The sequence below is a fragment of the Equus asinus genome, chromosome 2 (assembly GCF_041296235.1).
Source record: "Equus asinus isolate D_3611 breed Donkey chromosome 2, EquAss-T2T_v2, whole genome shotgun sequence".
Taxonomy (NCBI): Eukaryota; Metazoa; Chordata; class Mammalia; order Perissodactyla; family Equidae; genus Equus; species Equus asinus.
In genome coordinates this window covers 158,034,195-158,055,302 of record NC_091791.1, presented here as the reverse complement: position 1 = coordinate 158,055,302, position 21,108 = coordinate 158,034,195, and the positions used below count along the sequence as shown (strand labels likewise).

The following is a 21,108-nucleotide window of genomic DNA, read 5'->3' as shown; positions in this document are numbered from 1 at the left end:
ATAAAAAAGAGCTCAATACAAGGTTTTGTCCCATCACCCAAAATAATTATACTTACTCAAAAGCCAACTATGGAAAAACTGGAGGACACAGTTAGGGAATCAACAAAAGCATGTGGGGCCTAAAACTTCAAGAATTACCACCAGACTCTTTACCTGTGTGTGAAGACCAATGACTACCCCCAAGGTCAATCTCATCCTCAACAAGGAGTGCAAGCAAAGTGGACGCTGAGTTCATCATGGGAAACTATTTGCCACATTAAGCAATTTCCCTTATTAGGTTCACCATTACATAAAAGACATGTCTATACTTGCTTTTATATAGACAACATAATGAAAAGAAGTGCCATCTTGAAATTCTGACCATATGTACATAATTTGAGACAACACTAAAGGACAAATAAGACATATCCCATGTTAAGTAGTATCTTTTTTTTTTTTCTTTTGAGGAAGATTAGCCCGGAGCTAACATCTGCTGCCAATCCTCCTCTTTGTGCTGAGGAAGACTGGCCCTGACCTAACATCCGTGCCCATCTTCCTCCACTTTATATGTGGGACGCCTGCCACAGTATGGCTTGCCAAGCTGTGCCGTGTCTGCACCCGGGATCTGAACCGGTGAACCTCCTGCCGCCGAAGTGGAACGTGAGAACTTAACCAACCGCTAGGCCACTGGGCTGGCCCCTCGTGTTAAGTAGTATCTTAAAACACAAATCTAAAGTTTAAGAACCTACCTATAACTGAAAGAAATTCGAAGTTTGAACTGATGGTCTGTTGACTGACTTAAGGCAGTGTTGTACACAACAAAATTTTAGTAAAAGAAAATAATTTTTATTGTCTCTTAAGATTGTAATGAGATTTGATCTAATGTATCAATGTGTCCTTTATGCTCAGACACACATCATAGAGCTGATAATGTGCAAAGTTTTGACCAATTAGTCCACCTTAAAATGACAAAAAAGTGAAATCTGTGGATCTTGTTTATTGATTCAAAAGCGGACCTATTATTGCTAGATAATTGAATAAGTGTTAATCCCTGCCTTGGAAAAGCAGGGAGAGAGACCAGTAACCAAGCAATTACAACACAAAATATGAACGAGTCTATAACAGAGGGAGAGAGTGCCACCGGGGTGCAGAGAAGGGAACGCTGGCTGATGCCTGGGCAAATCAGGAAGGCTTCTTGGAGTAGATGACATTGCGACTGAGTTTTCATCAGTAAGAATTTCCTAGGCAGAAAAGAGGCAGGGACACTGTTCCTCTCGGTCTCCCTCCCTTTTGTCCCTTTTCAAGACCTGGCTTTTGAGCAAGCTGAGGGACCTTACTGCTGTATAGACAGGATTCTAAAATGGTTCATTTCCTTTTAATGAGGAATTTGATTTTAGTGAAATCCCAGTTATCTTCTTGCTGGTCAGCAGAAAGGGAGCGAACAGCTCAAGACTACCGAGGGATAAATTTGGTAGACAAAAAATGGTTTATATTATTGTCTGCTGTGACATCAAAATATTTTTAAAGGCCAAATTAAAACCAAATGTCAACATAGGAAGATGAATAAAAAGTTAGTCTCCCACAACCCCGGCTCAAGAAAAACAATAAGAATTTCAAGAAACTCTCTGAGGGTAGAAATAAGAAAGACAGAGGAAGGGGGAAAAATAACATGGCGTCATTATAGACTATTCTTCCCAAGCAAAGTACAGACAATGAAGGGAAAACTAGAACACGTGTATTACAATGTATAGCACCATCAGGCTGTGTTTGATGCTCTGGAGGGCTCCAACAAGTACTGTTCAGCCAAAAATCAATTGAAAAATCAGCATGATAACAGAGCATGAGTTGCCCTATAATAGCCTTAAGACCCCCAAGGCTATGCAAGTCCTTTTCATCTGCCACACTGCACTGACTCAAGGGGAACCTCACTTCCCCTCCCTGAGTCCTGTGCCCACTGTATTTCTAACCTACTGCTTTATCCTCCCCTAGAAAGGGGAACTGACAAGGACTGATGATGTTTCAAAAATTTTTTCTCTTTCTGCTTTCTTCTTTATCTTTTCTTGACATTTGCACTCAAATTCATCCTTTAATATCAGTCATACCCTATTTCCACAACATTAAATGGTCAGGCATAATCTCTGGATCACCTAATAATAGTCTCGTGTTTTGAATACCTTCACTAATATACATGAAATGCCCCCTAATAAAATCAGAGTTCAGGCTTATGCAAATGTGACATGTAAGCAATTTACAGCATTGTTATAAATATACATATATAGTTCATTCCAAGATTTCATCTCAATATTTCTTCAATCACTTCCTCACAATGTCTGGTTTGTTCAATTTATATTTCTACTTGGCATTTGGTACAAACCCCCAAAGATAAGATACATCTGTCCCTTAGTCACAGATCTTGGCATTTTTACCTTAACTCAATCGTGAAATGATTGGTTGAAAATTACCTTGCTTATTAGCAGGATTTCCTCATAATAAAACATGTTATTTCCAAACTTTGGAACGTGACAGGAGATGTACCAACTCAGTAGTGACATGTTAAAGCTTAAGGAGGACATATAAACACCCTGATCCGTGTGAGGGAAGGAAAAGCTAATTGGAAGTCAGCTTCCCTGAGATTATCAGCTTGTTTATGGGGAGGGAGGACTCCTCTGAATGGCACTGTAAATTCATCCCTGATTATGGCATTAAAACCGGAGCTCATTTCCACAAGATCCCCGAAAGCCCCCCCAATCCATTTTGTTTAGTTACAAAGGGTTGTGTACTGTTTTCAGAGAATGACAGTTTTTCATGCTTTGATTTCCTCCAGTTTCCAGAAAAATTAATCAGTTGCACAAGCCAGTTGTCAGATTTCACTTCCCTCATGGCAGAAAGCACACATATTCATTGTCTGCTATAAGAATAAATTGTAGTAATTTTTCCCCATGTCAATATGAATATTAGACTGACCCAATTAATATGAAATGCTTCTATGCTGCTGGAACAGACAGTGCTACAGAAAGAGCCATTTGCACAACCTGTTCCTGATTATGGGCCATAAGGACACAAAGATGGCACACACATTTGTGGACCATCTGAATTCTTATACGGAAAGGGGAGGGGGAAGGGGGAGCGGAATGACGTTAGCTTGACTGTCGTGGGTCATGTTTTTTAATCCGGAGTATTGGACATGTAACACAGCAACAAGAGCTGATCATTTTGTTTAATCACCTTTTGGATCTTTGCCAGATGGTCTCTATTGAGAGCGCTGCAAACAGAGAGAGATGAACTGCATCTAACACGCCACCAGAGCTTTCCCGTAAATGTCTGAGAACTGATTCCAACAAGAATTTAGTCTCAGAGCAGAAAGGGATACATTTAAAAACTATGTGCATTAACTATACTTTTCCCCATAGAATCCTCACTTGGCATGAATAATTTACCCACTCTTATGCTAATGGGATCATGAAAGTATCCCTCTGTCTTTAGTGGAGCTATTCTCAGCTTTCAGTAATTACCCCACCCAGTGAAAATAACATGGCTTCTGCATTGAACGGCTGACTAGTACCTGACAATTAGAAAGATCATGGCTGACAGGGGAAGGGTCCAGAACTGGACAGAGAAGCTCTGGTAGCCAACGAAGGGTATAGACAGAAAGTACCGCTGGTCATGGGGGGGATGCAGCCGGGTGGAAAGCGGGGGGAAAAAGGGTGAAAAAATTTTTTTCCATTGTCAAGCTTTTCTTTCTCTGACTTAGTGTGTATCAAGATTTTACTTAAACAAAATACGTTCCTCTCTACATTATGAAACGCAAAAGACATTCATGACAAGATTAGTTTTGAAGAAAAAAATAAACAATAGCTAAGAGAAAGACCTAGTTATCTCTAAAGCGCATCTGCACTAAGTATTTATTTGATCAGAATTTTAAAAGATCTAAATAGTGGAAAATCCTCTGCATTTTGCTTCTTGGAGGGGAAAAAAGGATTACCAAAAAAACCCCTCATTTGCAACCTCTGTCCACACAACTCCATGTTAGGTAGTTCACTGTGTAAAAATTATCAGGCTAAAACATCTGGGAAAGAAAGCTATGAAACAGCAGGGAACGTGGCTGGTTTATTGTTTATCTTTTGTTTATGAGGCAGTATTCAAGTTTAATTACTACTCTAAATTAAACTCTAACTGGCATCAGGAGACATCCCTTTACATGACTAAGTTAAAAAAAATCTAGAAATCCCAACTCCGGGTTTTTCAAGTAAGTTGATACATATAGGAAGAAATTACTCAAAATTAACAGCAATTATAGAAAGCTTTTAAGCATTTATGGGCACCATTACATGTTCCTAGAGCATTTATTTATTAGAAGAGTTTAATTTTATTTCTAATGGTTCCTATCCTAAAAACTCCTAAGAAAATCAACAGAAATTATTTGGATGTTTGCTGATGGTTAAATGATGGTATTCTTTTTTACTTTATTTGGGGGCAGGGGGAGAGAATGAAAATGCAACATAAATATTCTATATACCACAGCTGCTTCTGTGACAATGTTCCGTTATCAATCACAGTCTCAGAGAATTTTTTGATACAATTAGGAGGACAGGAAGGAAAAGAAATGTCACTGTATTTATCATAACAGTAAGTGACCAGTTTTAGATGAACTTAGCTCTAGGAAAAATAAAAGTTAAAAGCAACTAGCAAAAGATTATGCCAGATGGCATCTGTCATATTGTTTTTAGGGTTATTTTAAAGAGATTGCCGCCACTATGAAAACATTCCATTGACAGAGTTTTCCTAGACTGAATAAGAAATCCCAGTAGAACATATTCAGGACCCACCGTAAGTGGGTTTGAGGTTTTTTCCCCCTCCTTTAAACCTATAACTGGAATATTTTGGCGGGGGAGAATACTATTTCACACCTTATATAACTCAAAAGTGCAATACTATTTTAGATCCTTGCTTACCTATAAACACTTACATTCAATACAAAGGGAGTATTTTTAGATTCCAACACCATGATTGCTAAAGAACTGTATAATAGATAAATAAATACCTAGCTATGAAATTCTAGTCTCATTGCCTGGATGATAGATGGGAACATTGATGGAGGGGCTTGGTAGGTAGCAGAGTTGAGGGGAACTATGCTGGCTTATACAGCCTTGTGTCCTGAAAGATTAGAGACATATAGATGCTAGAATCTTAATGTATTTAGGTTAAACTGGGTCTGGCAACAGCATGGTTAACGTGCGTGTGGTGTGCAGTGTGAGCTCAGCAGTTACTGGGCCAACTGTCTCGGTATTTCTGGGAATCCTGCCTATTCACAGTGCAGGGATTGTTCAATTGCTGCAAAATGTACAAAATGAATTTTACAAAAATGAATTGTAAGGAAGGCCCCATTACAACGATTTTACAGCAAAGATGTCAACATCAATTTTTCTTTCATGCATAGCTAATGATTAAAACAGCATATTCCATTTGCCTAAGACAATTTATTTCATATTGGCACATCAAAATATTGAAATACAAAGTTATCTTTACTCTACCCTTTTTATTCATTGCTGCTGAACCCATACCATTGTTCAAACCAGGAAAAATAAAACAAACTTGGCACGAAATACTTAAAACAAAGGCTCATCAATATTCTCCAATTTGTCAACATCTCAATTACAGCACTGGAAAAAATGTAAATTTCATGTGCTCTAAACACTGAGGGGTCTAGTCTCTTGCCAATTCACATGCGTAACTCCCATCAGCGTTAATGGGAGTTACACAAACCCATCAATAATAATAATACTTTGTACATATATTGTGCCTTTCATCTAAGGCTCTCAAAGTGCTCTATGAACAAGGGGGCTGCTTCCTAGTCTTTACTCTGGCAAAATACACAATGAAATACAAAGCAGCTTTTGACTCAGCAGGTAGAGAATTAGGGACCCCAAGCCTTATTATCAAGCCCCATTTTACTTATGGGAAGCCAGACACAAAGGGGGCCAGTTACTTCCCCAGAGCTCCCAGTCTACACCCTAATTTTATCTCTGAAAAACTAGATTTTTTTTTCTTCGTTTTAATGTGACTAGCAAGACAAACTCCATCCCTCTGGCTTCTTTTAGCAAAAGAAATCAGAGTGAATGAAAGTCTGGTTCATATTTATATAGTTTCCTGCTAGGCATGTGCTATTTGAAAGATACAGTAAAGTCAGCTTTTACATTTTACCAAGTTTGTTTCTTACAATATTTTAAAGACATGATTTTTCCCCCTTCTCTCCGTTTGTTGCACAAACACGGAGGAGGAAAAGGTGACCTTTCACCTGTGTAACGGTAGCTCTTTCACTATCAAGTCATAAAATAAGGTATTTTTAGGTTCCAAAGTAAAGATTTGTATGAATCATCTTAGGAGAAATATTCACAAGAATTATAAAGCAACATAAATGCATGTATTGTTTTATAGCATATGGCTATTAAAGTTTAATTTAAAATGTGTATGAAAACACTGTATTTAGTACAATTCCTCCCTATTTTTTCTGTTTATCATAATTTGTTTTGAAACTGAATCGTTTTACAGTTTTCCATATGCCTGTTGTGCTAATAAATTCTGAATAAGCAAGAAAACTCTTTTCTAAACTAAAAACTTGGTTTCCAAAGAAACATTATAACATATTTAATACGAAGAACATAAATTTCCCTCCCAGGTTTTCCATTATACATCAACCCTAAGATTTAACCTAGGATAAGCATATGCGATTTCAGTCAATATCTCTGTTGACTTTGCCCAGAAGCAGATAATTAATCTTTCCCTCAGAAAACTACTCTGGACAATTGGGTGGGACAAAATCTCAAAATGCCTTGAAAACATGTTTAAAAGGCTAATATGGGCACGAGTATGACAAGATAGACTTGCCTGGTTTTCAAAATTTAAACTCTGCTGTAAAAAACAGAATACCCTTCAACATGTGTTTGGAACCATTGATGTGGAAGCCAGGTAGGAAACTCTCGATGCCAAAACGTTCTCCATTTTATAGGAATCATAACTTTTTTTATCCCTCACACTTTAATACAGTAAAATGACTGACTTCCTAGTACTCATACACATAAGCTACCGTGTCCATTCTTTAATCCCACAGAGATATGATTAAAGGAACAGAATCCTACAGGGATCAAATCCTTCAACATCGGATAAGTGGGTGCGGCTACCCACAACACAGAGGTTTATGGGTATTGTTTTTACCCGCTGTATCAGTCCCAGAGCTTTTCTCTTTCCTGACCAGAAAAAAAAAAAAAAAAACCCAAAGCAACCAAATAAAACTAACCAACATGATAAAACCCCATGCTTTGCTCGCTGCCACAACTATTCTCTGCTCCAAAGCCCAGGGTCTTCTCTCTCCCCCTCCCCTGCTCTGGTCCTTGCCTGCTATCTCCCTTGCCATAACTCAACCAACCCAACAGAACCAGTCAGTTTTAAATTTCAGTTGGGACCTTGGTGACCTGTTAATGAATCTACAGAGAGGAGAAAAACTCACAGTGTTGAGTTATGCCTGGTGTTGCTAGCTGACTTGGAGTCAGAAATGCTTGAAGCGTTAACGTAATTGCAAGAATGTGAAAAATGAAGCGCTGGGCTCCTGAGCAAAGTGAAAGGTCAAAGCGAGCCTCACACACAACGAGGCTTTGGAAGATAGCCTCATTAGACCATTAAGTCTGCTTCTCCTTTCCCCCTCTTGCGTTCAATGTTTAGGGTGTTTTGTTTTTATTAATAGGTGCATTTCACCCTTTGTGTCACAGCAATTTGGGATGGTAGGGAAGGTGGAGTCATAGAAAACTTTTCAGATTTAACTACCCTGAGAAGTCTATCATCATGATACGGACCCACAATTAAGCCATTGCATTGCAGATCCATTGAATTTATGTACATGTCATCTTCAAAATGCCTTATAGTTTAGTTTTCTTATGTACAATCTAACTGATCTAAGAAAACAATATATAAAGCCTAAATAGATACAATTTACGAGCTCTTCCACAATTTACGAGGTGATGGTATTCATTTCTGTGTTAGTTGCAACTTTCTTAAACCTAGATTCTAATTTGCACCCATTCACAAGTTCATGGCATCCTAGAAAGGACATTTCTCTAGACTCTTCTAGAATACTAGAAATCCAAAAAAATCTCTGGCCAGAAACTTGGAGGGAAGGCACTCACCCTACCTCAGCCACCCTCTTTTAAATGGCATATATAACTTCAGCTCAAGCTGTTAAACTGTCCCTTACTTGGAAGACCGTCTAATGCTTAAATATTGTGGCCATAAACACAGTCATAATAGAGATGAAATAGACCTAGGAGATCAGACACCATCTAATGTAAAATATTAAAAAGTAAAATCTATACACTTTCCTGGCCCACACTCAATAATGCATCTTCCTTTAAATTATCATTTTAGCCATAGACGAGTCATCCCTACCAATATCTAATTGCTTTCTGTGCAGTAGGTGAGTTTTAAATGGTAAAATTTATTATAAATCACACTAGGCTTCCTTGTCATCTGCAGTTGATGACCCCCTTGCTCTCTGATTATTCTAATTTTTAGGATTTGCAACAAAAGTCACCAGTCAGCTGAATGGAAATGGGGACAAATAATCTAAGAATTTCAAAATCCATCTTCTGAAGATAAGATTCCACGTAAAATGCGCGCAGTACTTCCGGAGTTAATGAGAACAGATTTTTGCATCGTATGTGCTTTAGAGGCATCGTTGCTTGATTATAGAAAACTCTTATAGTTGATATTACAAACAAAATATCCCATTTATAGCATAATTCAAACTACTACATCATAGCAGGAAAGTAGATCTGTCATTCTATTTACCTACGCACACAGAAGTAAAGTGTAGATAACCAAATTTGTAAAAGAATTGGCAGAACTAATCAATTGTTATTGCAATGCCTACTTAAAGATTAGACATCTCACTTTGATTTTTTTTTTTTTAAATAAGGTAAGTTAAGGAGAGGAAATACTGTCTCCCTAAACAGCAGCTGATTATACTCCCTAACCTGCCACTCTCCTGTTTATGAGGAGGCGGATGTACTGATATCGCAAAATACTGAAGTTATTTTAGTCATGCCTACTTTGCACAAGGAAAATGCTTGACCTTTTACCTTGCTCACTGCTGTTGTCTCCACTCTGGGAAGCATGGCCCCCACTGGAGGGCCCTGGGGTGCCTGCTGAGTGGGTGGAGGTGGCATCATCGTGGTCTCGCCAAGATGCAGGATTCTGATGTCAGGAGGCCAAGGAATTTTTCCACAGTTACCATTTCAGCCGCAATTGAGGAACCAAGAGGAAAAGTGCAGAGAGAGACAAAAAATGTATACATATTAGTATTTGTAGAACTAGGCAAATATAGATGCCACGTTGCCGGATCTTATGTTGTCTTTTCAGCAATAGGTACCGGAAAGAAGAAAAGGTGCTCCAGCATCTTGATGAGGTGATGGTGACATTAGTGTATACATTTGTTAATTGAAATCAACACTTAAAATGAGTGCATTTTATTATATACAAACTATACCTCAATAAAGTTCATTTTAAAAGTTAGAAAAACCTACTTAAAAATCTAAAAGTCATTTTCACTCTGCTATCTTAATTAGGGCACTCTCTTCCAAGAAACAGGTCTCAATGCTCTTAGATACTAAATACTTCAGAACATTAACATCTACCAAACTCAATGACTCCCTTAAAAAAAATCACAGACTCAAGAATGTATGGGGCAGCCCTTTGTAACTTCCACATGCATTGCCCTACAACAGCCTGAATGAACTCTCAAAATTGTCACCATCTGATTACCCAGCCCATAGATACAATGATATTAATCACTGCATCAATACCTAATGACTGATCAATTCTGCTTTCATTTACACAGAGAGCAACAACAAAATGAAACAGCTCTGAACTGTTAGCCATCTAATAAACTGGATAGGGCTTTCACGTGAGCTCCACGGAAACTTTAAATTCATAGAGCAGTGCTTTTTTCTGGTTTCAGAGGACACGTGAGGCAAACCGAGAGTTATAGCTCATGCTACTTTGCTGAGTGTATTCTTCTTCTGTTCCTCCTCCCCTTTCCTGGTCATTCCCAATACCCTGCTGTTGCTTAAAGGAAAACAGGAATTCTAATGTACAGGAAGGACTTTATCAGCACCACATGAAGGCAGGCAAGAGATGGAATTTCCTCTGGCAGAAACAGAGAGTAGGAACAGCACATGAAACAGACTAGCCTGAAGGCCAGGGCTGCACATTTGCCACCTGTATGCGACAACTTCACCGAAGCCCACAGATCTACAGGCAGGCGAATTTTTTGCGGGGAAATTCTTTGGGCGCAAAATTTTTAAAAAATCAGTCTCTCAAAGTACACCATTTCTTCTTAGAAAAATTGGTAAATAAGGATTCAGGCAGACCGACATGCCTATAGGCAACAAGCAACATCTTGCCCATCTGAAAGCAATCTTGCTGTTGTCATTATATACAGTTTATCTAGAAAAAAATCAGTCCATCATTTTCCTCAACATCAACTCTATAATTTACATATAGCACATAAAATGTTACCAAAATAAAATCACGATACTAAGGTGAGAGAAAATAGAGGACTATTCTTGTTTGGAACAATAACCACAAAAAACTTATTTTTTTTTTTTCCTCTACAGATCTGCTCCAAACTAACTATAAATTAATATTTAGCATTTTGATGGATGATGAAATGACCCAAAGCTCTATGGATTAAAAACATCTATATCAAATAATGCTACTGGTACTGCCATCAGGCAAAGAAGTGACTGCAAGTGAAAACCCTAAGCAGAAATTTCGTGACTGTACATATGGCACAGGTATAGATGTCCAAAGGAAGGCTATGTTTTAGAAAGTAGACTAGGGAATGAAGTTGAGTAGAATAAAATGAGACCCAGGTTCTCTGTTGCCTGTGTTAAGACAAAGTCAGGCCTGTGAGCTTTCTTTTCATCCAAGTTACAAACCACTCCAATAGTTTGCAGCTAAAGGCAAACAGCATACAGAGCTTCTTCAAGTTTTGCAGCCTCTGCGTGTCAGCTGTTTGCCGGATGGGAATCAGATAAAGAGCTAGACAAATTACATGAAAAAAAGGAAAGAAACAATAGCATGGTCTGAGTTTCGTCCTGCAACAACGCTGGCTGGAGCCTTCTCTCAGAAAATGCCATCACCGTAACACATTCACCTAAGCTAAACTTTTCCGTGTACACAGCAAGTGATGTTAATTTTATGCACTGCGGGCTTTTTATTAAGCTGCCTGCTATAAAAGCTCCTTACCCCTCATGAAAATTACAATAATTAACCACTAACACCTCAACTACGTTTTAAGGCAAATGTCATCCAATAGCTATTATATAATCGTTCAAATGAAGCTGGAGCGAGTCTTTCTGTTTGGGCACTATAGTGATTTGAAAGGATCGCTCAGAAGGACTTCCTGCAACTGAAAATACTGGTGTATCCTTATCGGTCAAACCTGTACTGAGTTTTAAAGTCAGGCCTCATTAATTTATAATCCAGTCTATTTTTTTTAATGGTTTTCTGGAGGAGATGTTTTCTAAAGTAAAAGGGTGAAAATAAGCTACAGAAGCAAATACTCCTTTTAGAGCAGCTGGTTCCTGCAAATGAACTGGGTCTTCGGTTTTCAGCCCAGTCCTGAAATTTGCTTAAGTTCACTACCTAGCCCAGCATGCCCCTGCCTCTTCCCTCTTTTCTCCCTCACATCCTCAGAAACGCTCTCCTCAAAAAGTGTCATAAGATGTTTATTTCCATAGAGTGTCTCAAGCATTATGATCTAATCTGAGAGACTGACACAAACTAAGGGGCACCATGATACTCACACAACTTGAAAGCAGAAAAAACAGATAAATCCCTCTGGGGTTTCAAGGCTGAAGAGTTACCCCAAAGTTGTCATATTCAGCCACACCATGGTGACGATCACATACAAAGATGAATATTGATAATCTGGTCAATAAAAAAATAAAACATCGCTAGCTCTTTGGTCATAAAAAAATTGTAATCTACATAAGAGATCAAATATATTCCATTACTCATAACACCGTTTTTTCTTAAATCGAAATATTTGTTTATATCACAACTCCTTTCTTCTTTTTTTTCCCTCCCTAGATAGTTTCCAAGTTTACATCCTTCAAGAATAACTGCCTGGCTTTCTACCAAATTAGATGCAGAAGTTTAGTGAATCTTGAAACCATAGTGGCATATGAAAGCATGTAAAACCATGACGTATGTAGAAAAATAAAGAGAAATGCTCTGTGTGCATGCACGTGGGTGAGCATTCGGTTATACGCATTCCACAATATACGTCCTGTTCTTCAGCCAAAGGTATCATGAAGACACCCGAGGGCAAGGACTGAACATGTTTCTATTCCCAGTGGCTTTAATAATTGGGAGTCAAATATGGTACTCCTCTTGCTCTTTCGTAATTGCGTTAAAGAGCAGTATTAGCAGGAGAAAAGCAGTGACTACCGAGTGGAGCACAATAGAAGGAGACGGAAAATAGATACAAGAAGCTAGGTCTCCAGGGGCAGAATTTTCTATTTGCTGGGCTACAGACTCACAGCTGATAATGCAAGTTGTAATTAATATAAAAGCAGGAGACAAGATGGGGAGAGCTTGTAGTAGCGGGCCCACAGGAGATCACTCTGCAGCTCTCCTCTGTTTCTCATTTACACACAGCTTTCCCTGGAAAACACAACTCTGCCAGTGTTTTCTCCCTTGAAAGTTAAAAAAAAAAAAAGAAATTGATTTGGCACCATCATTGAATTTTGCTAAATCTAGGCAAGAGCATAGAAAGGACAGGAGTCTCCAGGCACAGGAAGCAAATCATATGTGTGCCTCTTTTGTTGAGGTTGCAGATATGGTGGAAATTGGAACATTTTGCACCACTATGGCATTTCTGTGGGGGATCTGCCTATAGGATAGCACTTAATAAGTCCTGGTGAATTGGTGGCATTTCCCTGTTTAGATGATTCCACACAGCTCACAGTCCTTCCATAGCAAAAAGACAGTGAAGTCAACGTAAAAGTGTTTCTAAATAAGTACAAAATGGAGCCGGGAAGTAAAATATATTAGGCTTCAAGGACTAAAAAAAGCAATACTAAACGCAAGTTCCAGCTAAAATCATGTGAAACTCATCTTAGACCCCAAATGACAAGGTGATTCAAATGAAAAGGTGGATGTGGTATAAGAGAGAGAGCATGAGACTGGAAGGATGCCTCTAGGGTGCCACCTCTAACTGATCATGTGACCTTACGCAAGTGATGGACTTCATTTCTTTGGGACTTGTTTCCTCTATCTCTTTAAAATTAAGAAGTTAGACAAGATAATCCCTAAGGTAATTTGCGCTTCTTATTCCTAGTATTAAAAAATACTTTAAAATAAGCATTTGACTTTCTAGAACCTATACAAGTAAAATATGATATAACTCCAAGCCAAAAATTATTTATGAACTTCGAAAATACAGTAAAGTAATTCAGAGTATGTGCTCATAGGTAGGAAGTAATCTTAAATATATATAGAGATATTTTAATCAGCAAATGGAGCATGCAAAACTAATTCGACTCCATATGTTTAAACAACAAAGGCAAGATATGCTTGTATCAGTCCACATAATTAATGTTACACATTTCCTATGACTTTATTATGTTTTAACCCCTAATTCACATTATGCAAAAACTATTTTTTAAAATAAGATGAAAACTTCTATCTTGATGTAGCTAAGCCTACAAAAGTTAAAAATGTTAATTGTCTGGCTTGAAAAAAATGTTGGAATTTCAACTTTGTTATTCTAAAGTTGACATAAGAACTCAGGAGAACTGTGTGTGCTTTCAGAATATGGGCTCACTCTTTAAAAATGTAAATAGAGCTGGGGTCTTTCCCTCATCTCCCAGCTTCCACCCTCTATTAAGCTTTGGGAATTAATATATGAGCAACGCTCACAGAAGCAGCAAGTTCTCTTGCAAATGATTCCTCCATTTAATGGAGCAACTTTTAGAGAAGATAGAAATTTCCTGCATTGTTGGTGTACTGTCATATTATCAAACGTCTCCTATAATCCTGAATTGTATTGGGATGTTCCATAGAACATTCAGTCTGAAAAAAAGAGGAAAATGAATGCTTAAAATATCAAGTTTTTAATCTGATAGTGATATCTGGGGTTGTCAGGTGCACTTTTGCTTAATTTCATCTCATCACAGTTACACTGAAAATATACTCCAACTGCACAATTTAAACGATTTACATAATATAATTATTGTTGATGGGAAATTGACAGAAAAGCTATCAACCACCGGAAACTACACAACAACAACGAGAGAAAACCCATGCCCCCGGCCATGTCTCCTTGAGTTGGTGGACAGAGCTGAGAGAGAGAACTTCCGCGGAATGGGTCCCTGGAGGCCTTGGGTATCATACTGTAAGGTCTGACATCACACTAGAACCTAAGAAACTATCTGATAACATAAATCACTCATTTTATTAATATTATTTTCAAATCCAATTATTTCCCCTTGATATTCTATAGACCTATCACTTAAACCTATTTCTCTCCTCGCTGCCTACTCCCCACTAATTTTTCAGGTAGTAATAGAATTTATCTATAGACGATTGCCGGTATTCTGTCAGGAACAAGGGCATTCTCTCCTCTGACCTAACTTATTTTTTAAAACTGCATAGACATAAATAAACGTGATGTATTCAGAGATACATAAGAAAACACAATATATTTTCACTTAAAGTACAGCTTTCAACATAGAAATTAAAATAATTTTTCTTTTATTAATTATGTTATCAGAGCCAGCTAATTTTAAGGCACCTGTCATCCACTGTTAATTCTATCAGTTGTACTTTCTTCCCGTTACTTAATTCATGCAAAAAAAATAAAATGCAGCTCTTTGTGAACATTAACTAGGAATAACAATATAACTGTATGCACATCAGGCAAATAGAACTTAGCTCAGAAAATATATTGCAAACAAATATATTTCATTTATCTAAACTTGATCTAAAGATATGTTTACATATCTTTACATAAAGATATATTTCATTTGTTTGCATCAGATTTAAAGATTTGGTCTAAAATTATGTAAAGTAGAAAATGTGGCTATCATCTATTATTCAGAAATTCTACAGGCTAGGAAAAGCATGATTATTCCACAACAGTTTTCAGGTTGAAACTTTTTTAAAGAATTGGTGTCTTGACATGTTTACTTTAAACATAATAAATTTGAATGTCTGGGAAACTTAACATGAACTGCAGCTGGAAAATAGAGTTCTATTTCCTTTCACCATCATATTTTTTTCTCCCCAGTACTCCAAAGAATACTATAATAGCTATTTCCTACCTATAACAATTACTCTTATAAGAGTATAAGATAACGTACATTATAATATTAAAAATAGAAGCATTCATTATGAATTTCCTAAACACGACAAAAAGTAGCCAATGTTGCAAATTTTATTGCCTATTTAATTCCAAACTTCCTTTTATCACTATGCCCGTAATGTAAGTGTCAGTAATCAATGAACAAATTCAGTATCTTTACTGCGTGTAACACATGGAAGGTAAGACATCATGTTTGTCTTTTTCTAATTCATCTATGTTACATCAGATTATTGACATCAAATTACAAAATGTGAAATCAGCATGACAACAGCCTGATTTGCTAAGTAACGGTATTTACAACTCATTCTTAAAAGTCTGCCAAAAATACTTGCTTTCAAGATATTTCTATCAATTACTTTTATTCATTTCTATTTTCAACATTTTTAATAAGAAAATCAAAAGCTATTTTGGTACCTAATATTTTACTCCTGATGCTTCTCTCTCTGCTTCCCACTACACAGAATTACACACTTATTCTTTCTTTTTTCTCTCTCACTCTCTTTCTCTCTCCTTGCCCTATCCTTCCTTAAACACACACACCCACACACACACACACACACACACACACACACACACACACACGAGCGCGCGTGCACACACACACACACAATGTAGCTTGATACTACTTAATAAGGAGAGAGGTGTATGTGTTTTGGGGGTGTCAAACAGCTGTCACAAACTGTCACCTCCACAAGAGAAACCTTGGCACACAACAAATTAAACTACACTTCTTTTTAGCTGTCATTATTCATAGCCAATAAGTTGAAATGCTCTCAGCATTTCATGTGCAAATAAAACCACGAGGAAGCGCAGTAGATCAGAATAGTCGGCCAACAGATAAAACAGAGAAAACAACACACCGTCTGGGTCCTTCTGAAGGGGCTCCTCACCACCCCTGCACCAGCGCGCACCGAATGAGATCCAGCCCGGGGCAATGTATTAAATATGCATATCAAAGCAAATGAAAAAATAAACCTGGAGATTCAAATTGGACACATTTACATGCTGCAAATGTCCCACTCAGACCACTTCTCAGGTAGTGGTTCTGTGGTATTTTCACTTTTTTGTGGTTGAGGGGTGGAGGGAGGCTGCGCTTACAGGAGAGGCTGAAGCGTAAGAGGGCTTCCCTTGTAGAGGGAGGCCCGGAAATGAGTACAATCAATATGCCTATGGTTCAAAAATATCAAAAATGGTGACGACTCTCCAGGGTTTTCTCTCACCTCCCGCGTAACATTCAAGTCGGTGGCAAACCTCGTCATTTCCCACTTGGTGTGCTGGTGGAACAAATTATTTGCTTCCTTTCAAAACAAATAGCAGGGGGCTGAAGTAAAAATGCTATAGTTCAGATCTCTAGGAAATAAAAGGCTTTAAATTATGATGCCCAATGAGGTGGCAAGCCCTCATGGGTTCAAAATAAATCAGTTGTCATATTTACTTGATTCGGGGCCAGGAAGAGGAGCAACAAATGTTATGGTTGACTCTTTTATCCAAAGATGATGATTGTTAAATTATTAAAGTGTTGTCCTCTTAGGTACAACTTCCTTCTTGAGTATAATTTAAATATTACAATAGTTCCATAAATTGGCATTGTCCATCAGTCAATACTCCAAACAGCCTAGTTTATCTTATCTCTTCTATGTAAACATCAGCATGCTCTAGTTTCATACATCCACTTGAAAAACAGTTGCCAAGAAACTGCTCTAGAAAACCAAGTAGTTGAGACCCCTAGAAATGTCATGAGAAAAGCTTTTGGCTGCAGACAACTGTGAACTTCTCATTCTACAAACCCTGTCACTAGATTCCTTCCCATTCCCCCAATAGTGCAAAACGCAGATGAATTTAGAAACAGGAAGCCATGAAAATAAACAAATAAATGACAACAACAACAAATATTTCTAAAGTAGTGTCATGCCTCGTGGACCACAACCACACATCATATAGCCACAGATCGGCAAATAAACTTTCCATAGCTGCTTGCTGCGCCTTTTGATTTCAGTTAATACACTCAGTATACAAAAGAGCTCCCCAAAATTTCCCCCATCGTGATGATGGAAAAAGCTAAGAGTAAAGATAGGCACAGGAGCTTTCGATACCATAGTATTTATTCTGTCTCAGAACTGGACATCCAGAACTGAGGTTTTCTCTTCTTTTCTTTTCTTTTTTTAACTCTTGTTCTTAGGCTGGCTTTTCATACAGCATAAAGGCTAATAATTAAAATCTATGATGGTATATTTTCAAAACTTTTTTTGAGGGGGAGGAGAACCTTACAGGTTTATTCACAAGGCATCTCAACTCATTCTTCTTAACACCCAGGACTGGGGGGTGATGGTCATGATACAAACTTCCTTCAAGACTCAAAGCCTGTTTAGTCCACAGAGGATAAATGTCATATTTCAGCCACCAAGTTATTAGGCTATAGCCTATATCATTTAGGTTGTGAGTTCAATTGAATGTAATCTATAGTCCCCCACCCCCAGGCTTGAGTTCCTATAAATAAACTGCTGTTCACACCCACTCTTTAACCTCGCCACTCTTGCCTCTCCTACCAGCTGCAATCTTTCTTCTCTTTGCTTCTTTTTCAAATTTTCAGTCTCACTACATATGCTTTTTTTTTTTTTTAAAGCATCAGACTCCCTAGATCAGTTCCAAAATAGGATTAAAAACATAGAGAATAGAAAGAAACCCCCCGTTCTGGCCTGCCATACACAGTCACTCCTTACTATACTCTCCGTCCTCATTCACCAACTGTTTAAGTGTTAAAATTCAACCACTAACCTATGGTTATTCACTCACAATTCCCCTCAGCTTTCTGTAATACATTGTTAATAATTGTTTCATCAAGGTTACTGTCTTTTATTATGAAGATGCTTCAGGCACTTGGCAATAAGTCCATATTCTGACAATAAGTTTCTATAGAGCAAAAGCTCTGAGAATTGTAATGTGTGCGCTCCTTTTATTTCTAATGCAATGCAAGATTGCCAATAATTTTCAGGATTGTCATCTCTGTGAGAGACTGGGAAGTCAGCCCTCCCTCCTCAATTCTCCCTTGCCTTCAATCCTCTCTCTCCCTCCTCCTGTCCTCCTGCTAGCTGTCTTGCCTCTCTCTATCCCTGATGCACTGATTACACACAGTTGAGAAAGCAGAAAAGGCAGCAGTCACCATATCAAACAGACAATTTGCTCACACTCAAGTCACCAAATCCAGGAAACTTTACACATTAAGAGCACAAATGACTCTATCAACTCCCTGCTTTTTTTGATTCTCAACATAAATAAGGAGGGAATCCAAGAAAGGGGAAACGGAGATGAAAGATATGGCAGAGGTAGTGAGAAAAAAGACCCCCAAAGAGACCAAATCATTCGCAAAGAAAACTAAGTCAGTGGAGCTAGATGTTATAACAAGCTCCAAAAAAAAAAAGAAAAAGAAAAAGCTTTGCCCAGTGGTCTTAAAAGAATGCCAAAAGCTCACAGACTTACATGGTCAGCGAGATTTGTGGAGGAGCCTGAAAGTTCTTCGTGATCTGACTTGGAGCTGCCGTCCCTTTCATCAATGACGAGGTCGATAGGCATTTTCCCCTTCAAACAGCTAATGTACCGGTGGCAGAAGTTATCACACAGTTCGTGGACCTAGAAAGAGGGTCATGGTCGAGGGCTCAGCTCCTGTAGTTGTTGTTGTTGTTATTGTTTTGTTTCATTTTTAAAGGGAAAAAAAAATCTTAACTTGCAAGGTTACATTTGGAAAGAGCAAAAGTGCCATGTCTTCCAAACTAACTCTAATTAATGGGTGTAATAGTTGAAGGCAAGGAAACAATAGAGCAATTGTTGCAGCAGATATTATTCTCCGGAGACTTCCCTGAGCAACAAGTTACAATAAAGAGAGAAGGAACAGGACTGGAAATAACTGGGTTCAGACTGGGAGTCCAAGGAGGAAAATCCAATTTGATGATAACATCAAAACGGTAGAACGCTGGAAGTGGGAACAGCATGAGCATTTGCGATTCAATAAGCTAGGAGTTTTGTATGTTTCCAGGGGAAAGTGATTGAACTGCAGAGCATGTAAAGACACCCCAGCGAGGATGATTCCCTCGGCTTGCACCTAATGCCCGCTCTGGGCCGAGGGTGAGCTGAGCTAATAGAGACGCAAGCAGGCTGAATGTCCAGTAATACAAATGGTTTGCTGCATTTCAAAATAATCCTGAATGCCTGGGGAAAAAAGGAGGGGGAGGCCACTTTACAAGACAGGGCTGTCCTAATTCACCCATCCTCTGAGCCCCTGGGTCGAGGAGCAGTTTGAAGGAAGGACATGGTAACATGTTGCTCAAAATCTCTAGGTGTTCAATGCCTCAGACTGGAGGTTTGTTAAAAAAAAATCTCAACTCAACTAGGAGAGAGAAGTGGCTAACTCAAAGTGGGGGGTGTCATTTTCTGCTTACCTTTTCTAACTCCAAAAGATGAAACCTTAGAACTTGTATTGCTTGTATCATCTGAAAGAAAAGTTTCAAGCGTGGAGTTAAGGCTCTGTGACTCGGAGGTCCCTATTGGGGGGTGGTGAGAAAATTGGGCTGGGGAGCAGAAAAAGGCAAGAAGCCAAGCAAAAGCCACAGATCAAGAAATTGTCAGAAAAACCAAGTCATTACTGATCATCTCTGCCTCATTGGCCACGGGGTAGGAATCTGACTCCACCTGAGTTGAAGCATTTAATATCTTTGGCCCTCATGTTCACTGAGCTATTTGTAAGGACTGCTTTCCTAGGGCCAGGCCTTCTTTCTCCGCCTGAGTCCTCTTTAACCATCCCCTCCCTGGACCTCAGGCCAAATTGAAAAAAAAAAAAAAAGAAGTCGCTTCTTTGGAGAGAGAAAGCTTTTTAGAACAGCACACCCTGCGAAATCTGTCCTTACTAAAGAAGGAAATACTCAAGATGAATGGTGAGGCAGGGCCTTTGAAAGCGGATTTAAGTACTTTTAATATTGAAATCGTGCAAATTAGCAAAAGAATCGCACCTAAAAGTGGCCTGCGCTGGCCTGCCCCTCACCCGCCCCCCCACCCCCCCCACCCCCCCCACCTCCCCACCTTCCCGGCCCGCCCTCCGCCGCGCCAGCGGTTACTTCCTTCGGGTTAGCTGCCCCGGGCTCGGCCGCCTGCCCCGGCAAACAGAGGAAATAACTCACTTCTCGCAGCCTCCCTCCCGGGGCCGAGACCTGGGACTCATCCCCCGCTCGCGCTCCCGGCGCTGCCTCCCCGCTTGCGGCCTCCCGGGGCTCCGCTCTCCCTGCCGTCCATCCCGCCCCTCACGCCCATGTCCCCTGCGGGGGCTCCGAGCTGTTCCCTTCCTCCCTGTCGCTCTTGAGCTTCGAAAGAGGGCTCTGCTGAACTCCCCGGAGCTCGGGGAGAAAGTGGGTGCTTCTGGGCAAGGGAGAGGGCCCAGGCTGGGGAAAGGCAAGAAACAGTGAGCCTTACCAAATTGTCCAGCTCTGGATTTGAGGAAAAAAGTGGCTTTTCGGCGCGAACCTATAAGAAGCAGGGAAAGTCAGCATGAATTGCCACCCCATTTAAAAGAAGAACACCCCTGTCACCGACTACACTGTAGGGTGTGAGCGGGAATGGTGGAGGTGCAGTGGCGGAGAAAAGGAGAGGGGCTTTGGTAAAACACATGAAATAAACTAGTGCCTTAAATTAGTGGGGTCCGCTGAAGAAGAACCAGGGCCTTC

The 21,108-nt window shown here is 39.2% G+C and overlaps 1 protein-coding gene across 13 annotated transcripts in view; it reads right to left on the bottom strand.

Moving 5' to 3' along the window:
* The window catches only part of MEIS2 (Meis homeobox 2), a 201,671-nt gene that overhangs the window by 175,149 nt on the left and 5,414 nt on the right, over positions 1 to 21,108 (bottom strand). For all 13 annotated transcript variants that reach the window (XM_070503659.1, XM_014847322.3, XM_070503649.1 and 10 more), the window contains exons 4-7: positions 20,858 to 20,908; positions 19,834 to 19,884; positions 18,878 to 19,027; positions 9,108 to 9,222 (exon numbers count right to left, since the gene is read on the bottom strand). In XM_070503659.1, the coding sequence (XP_070359760.1) occupies positions 9,108 to 9,222; positions 18,878 to 19,027; positions 19,834 to 19,884; positions 20,858 to 20,908 (367 nt within the window). The remainder of the gene's footprint in view (positions 1 to 9,107; positions 9,223 to 18,877; positions 19,028 to 19,833; positions 19,885 to 20,857; positions 20,909 to 21,108) is intronic.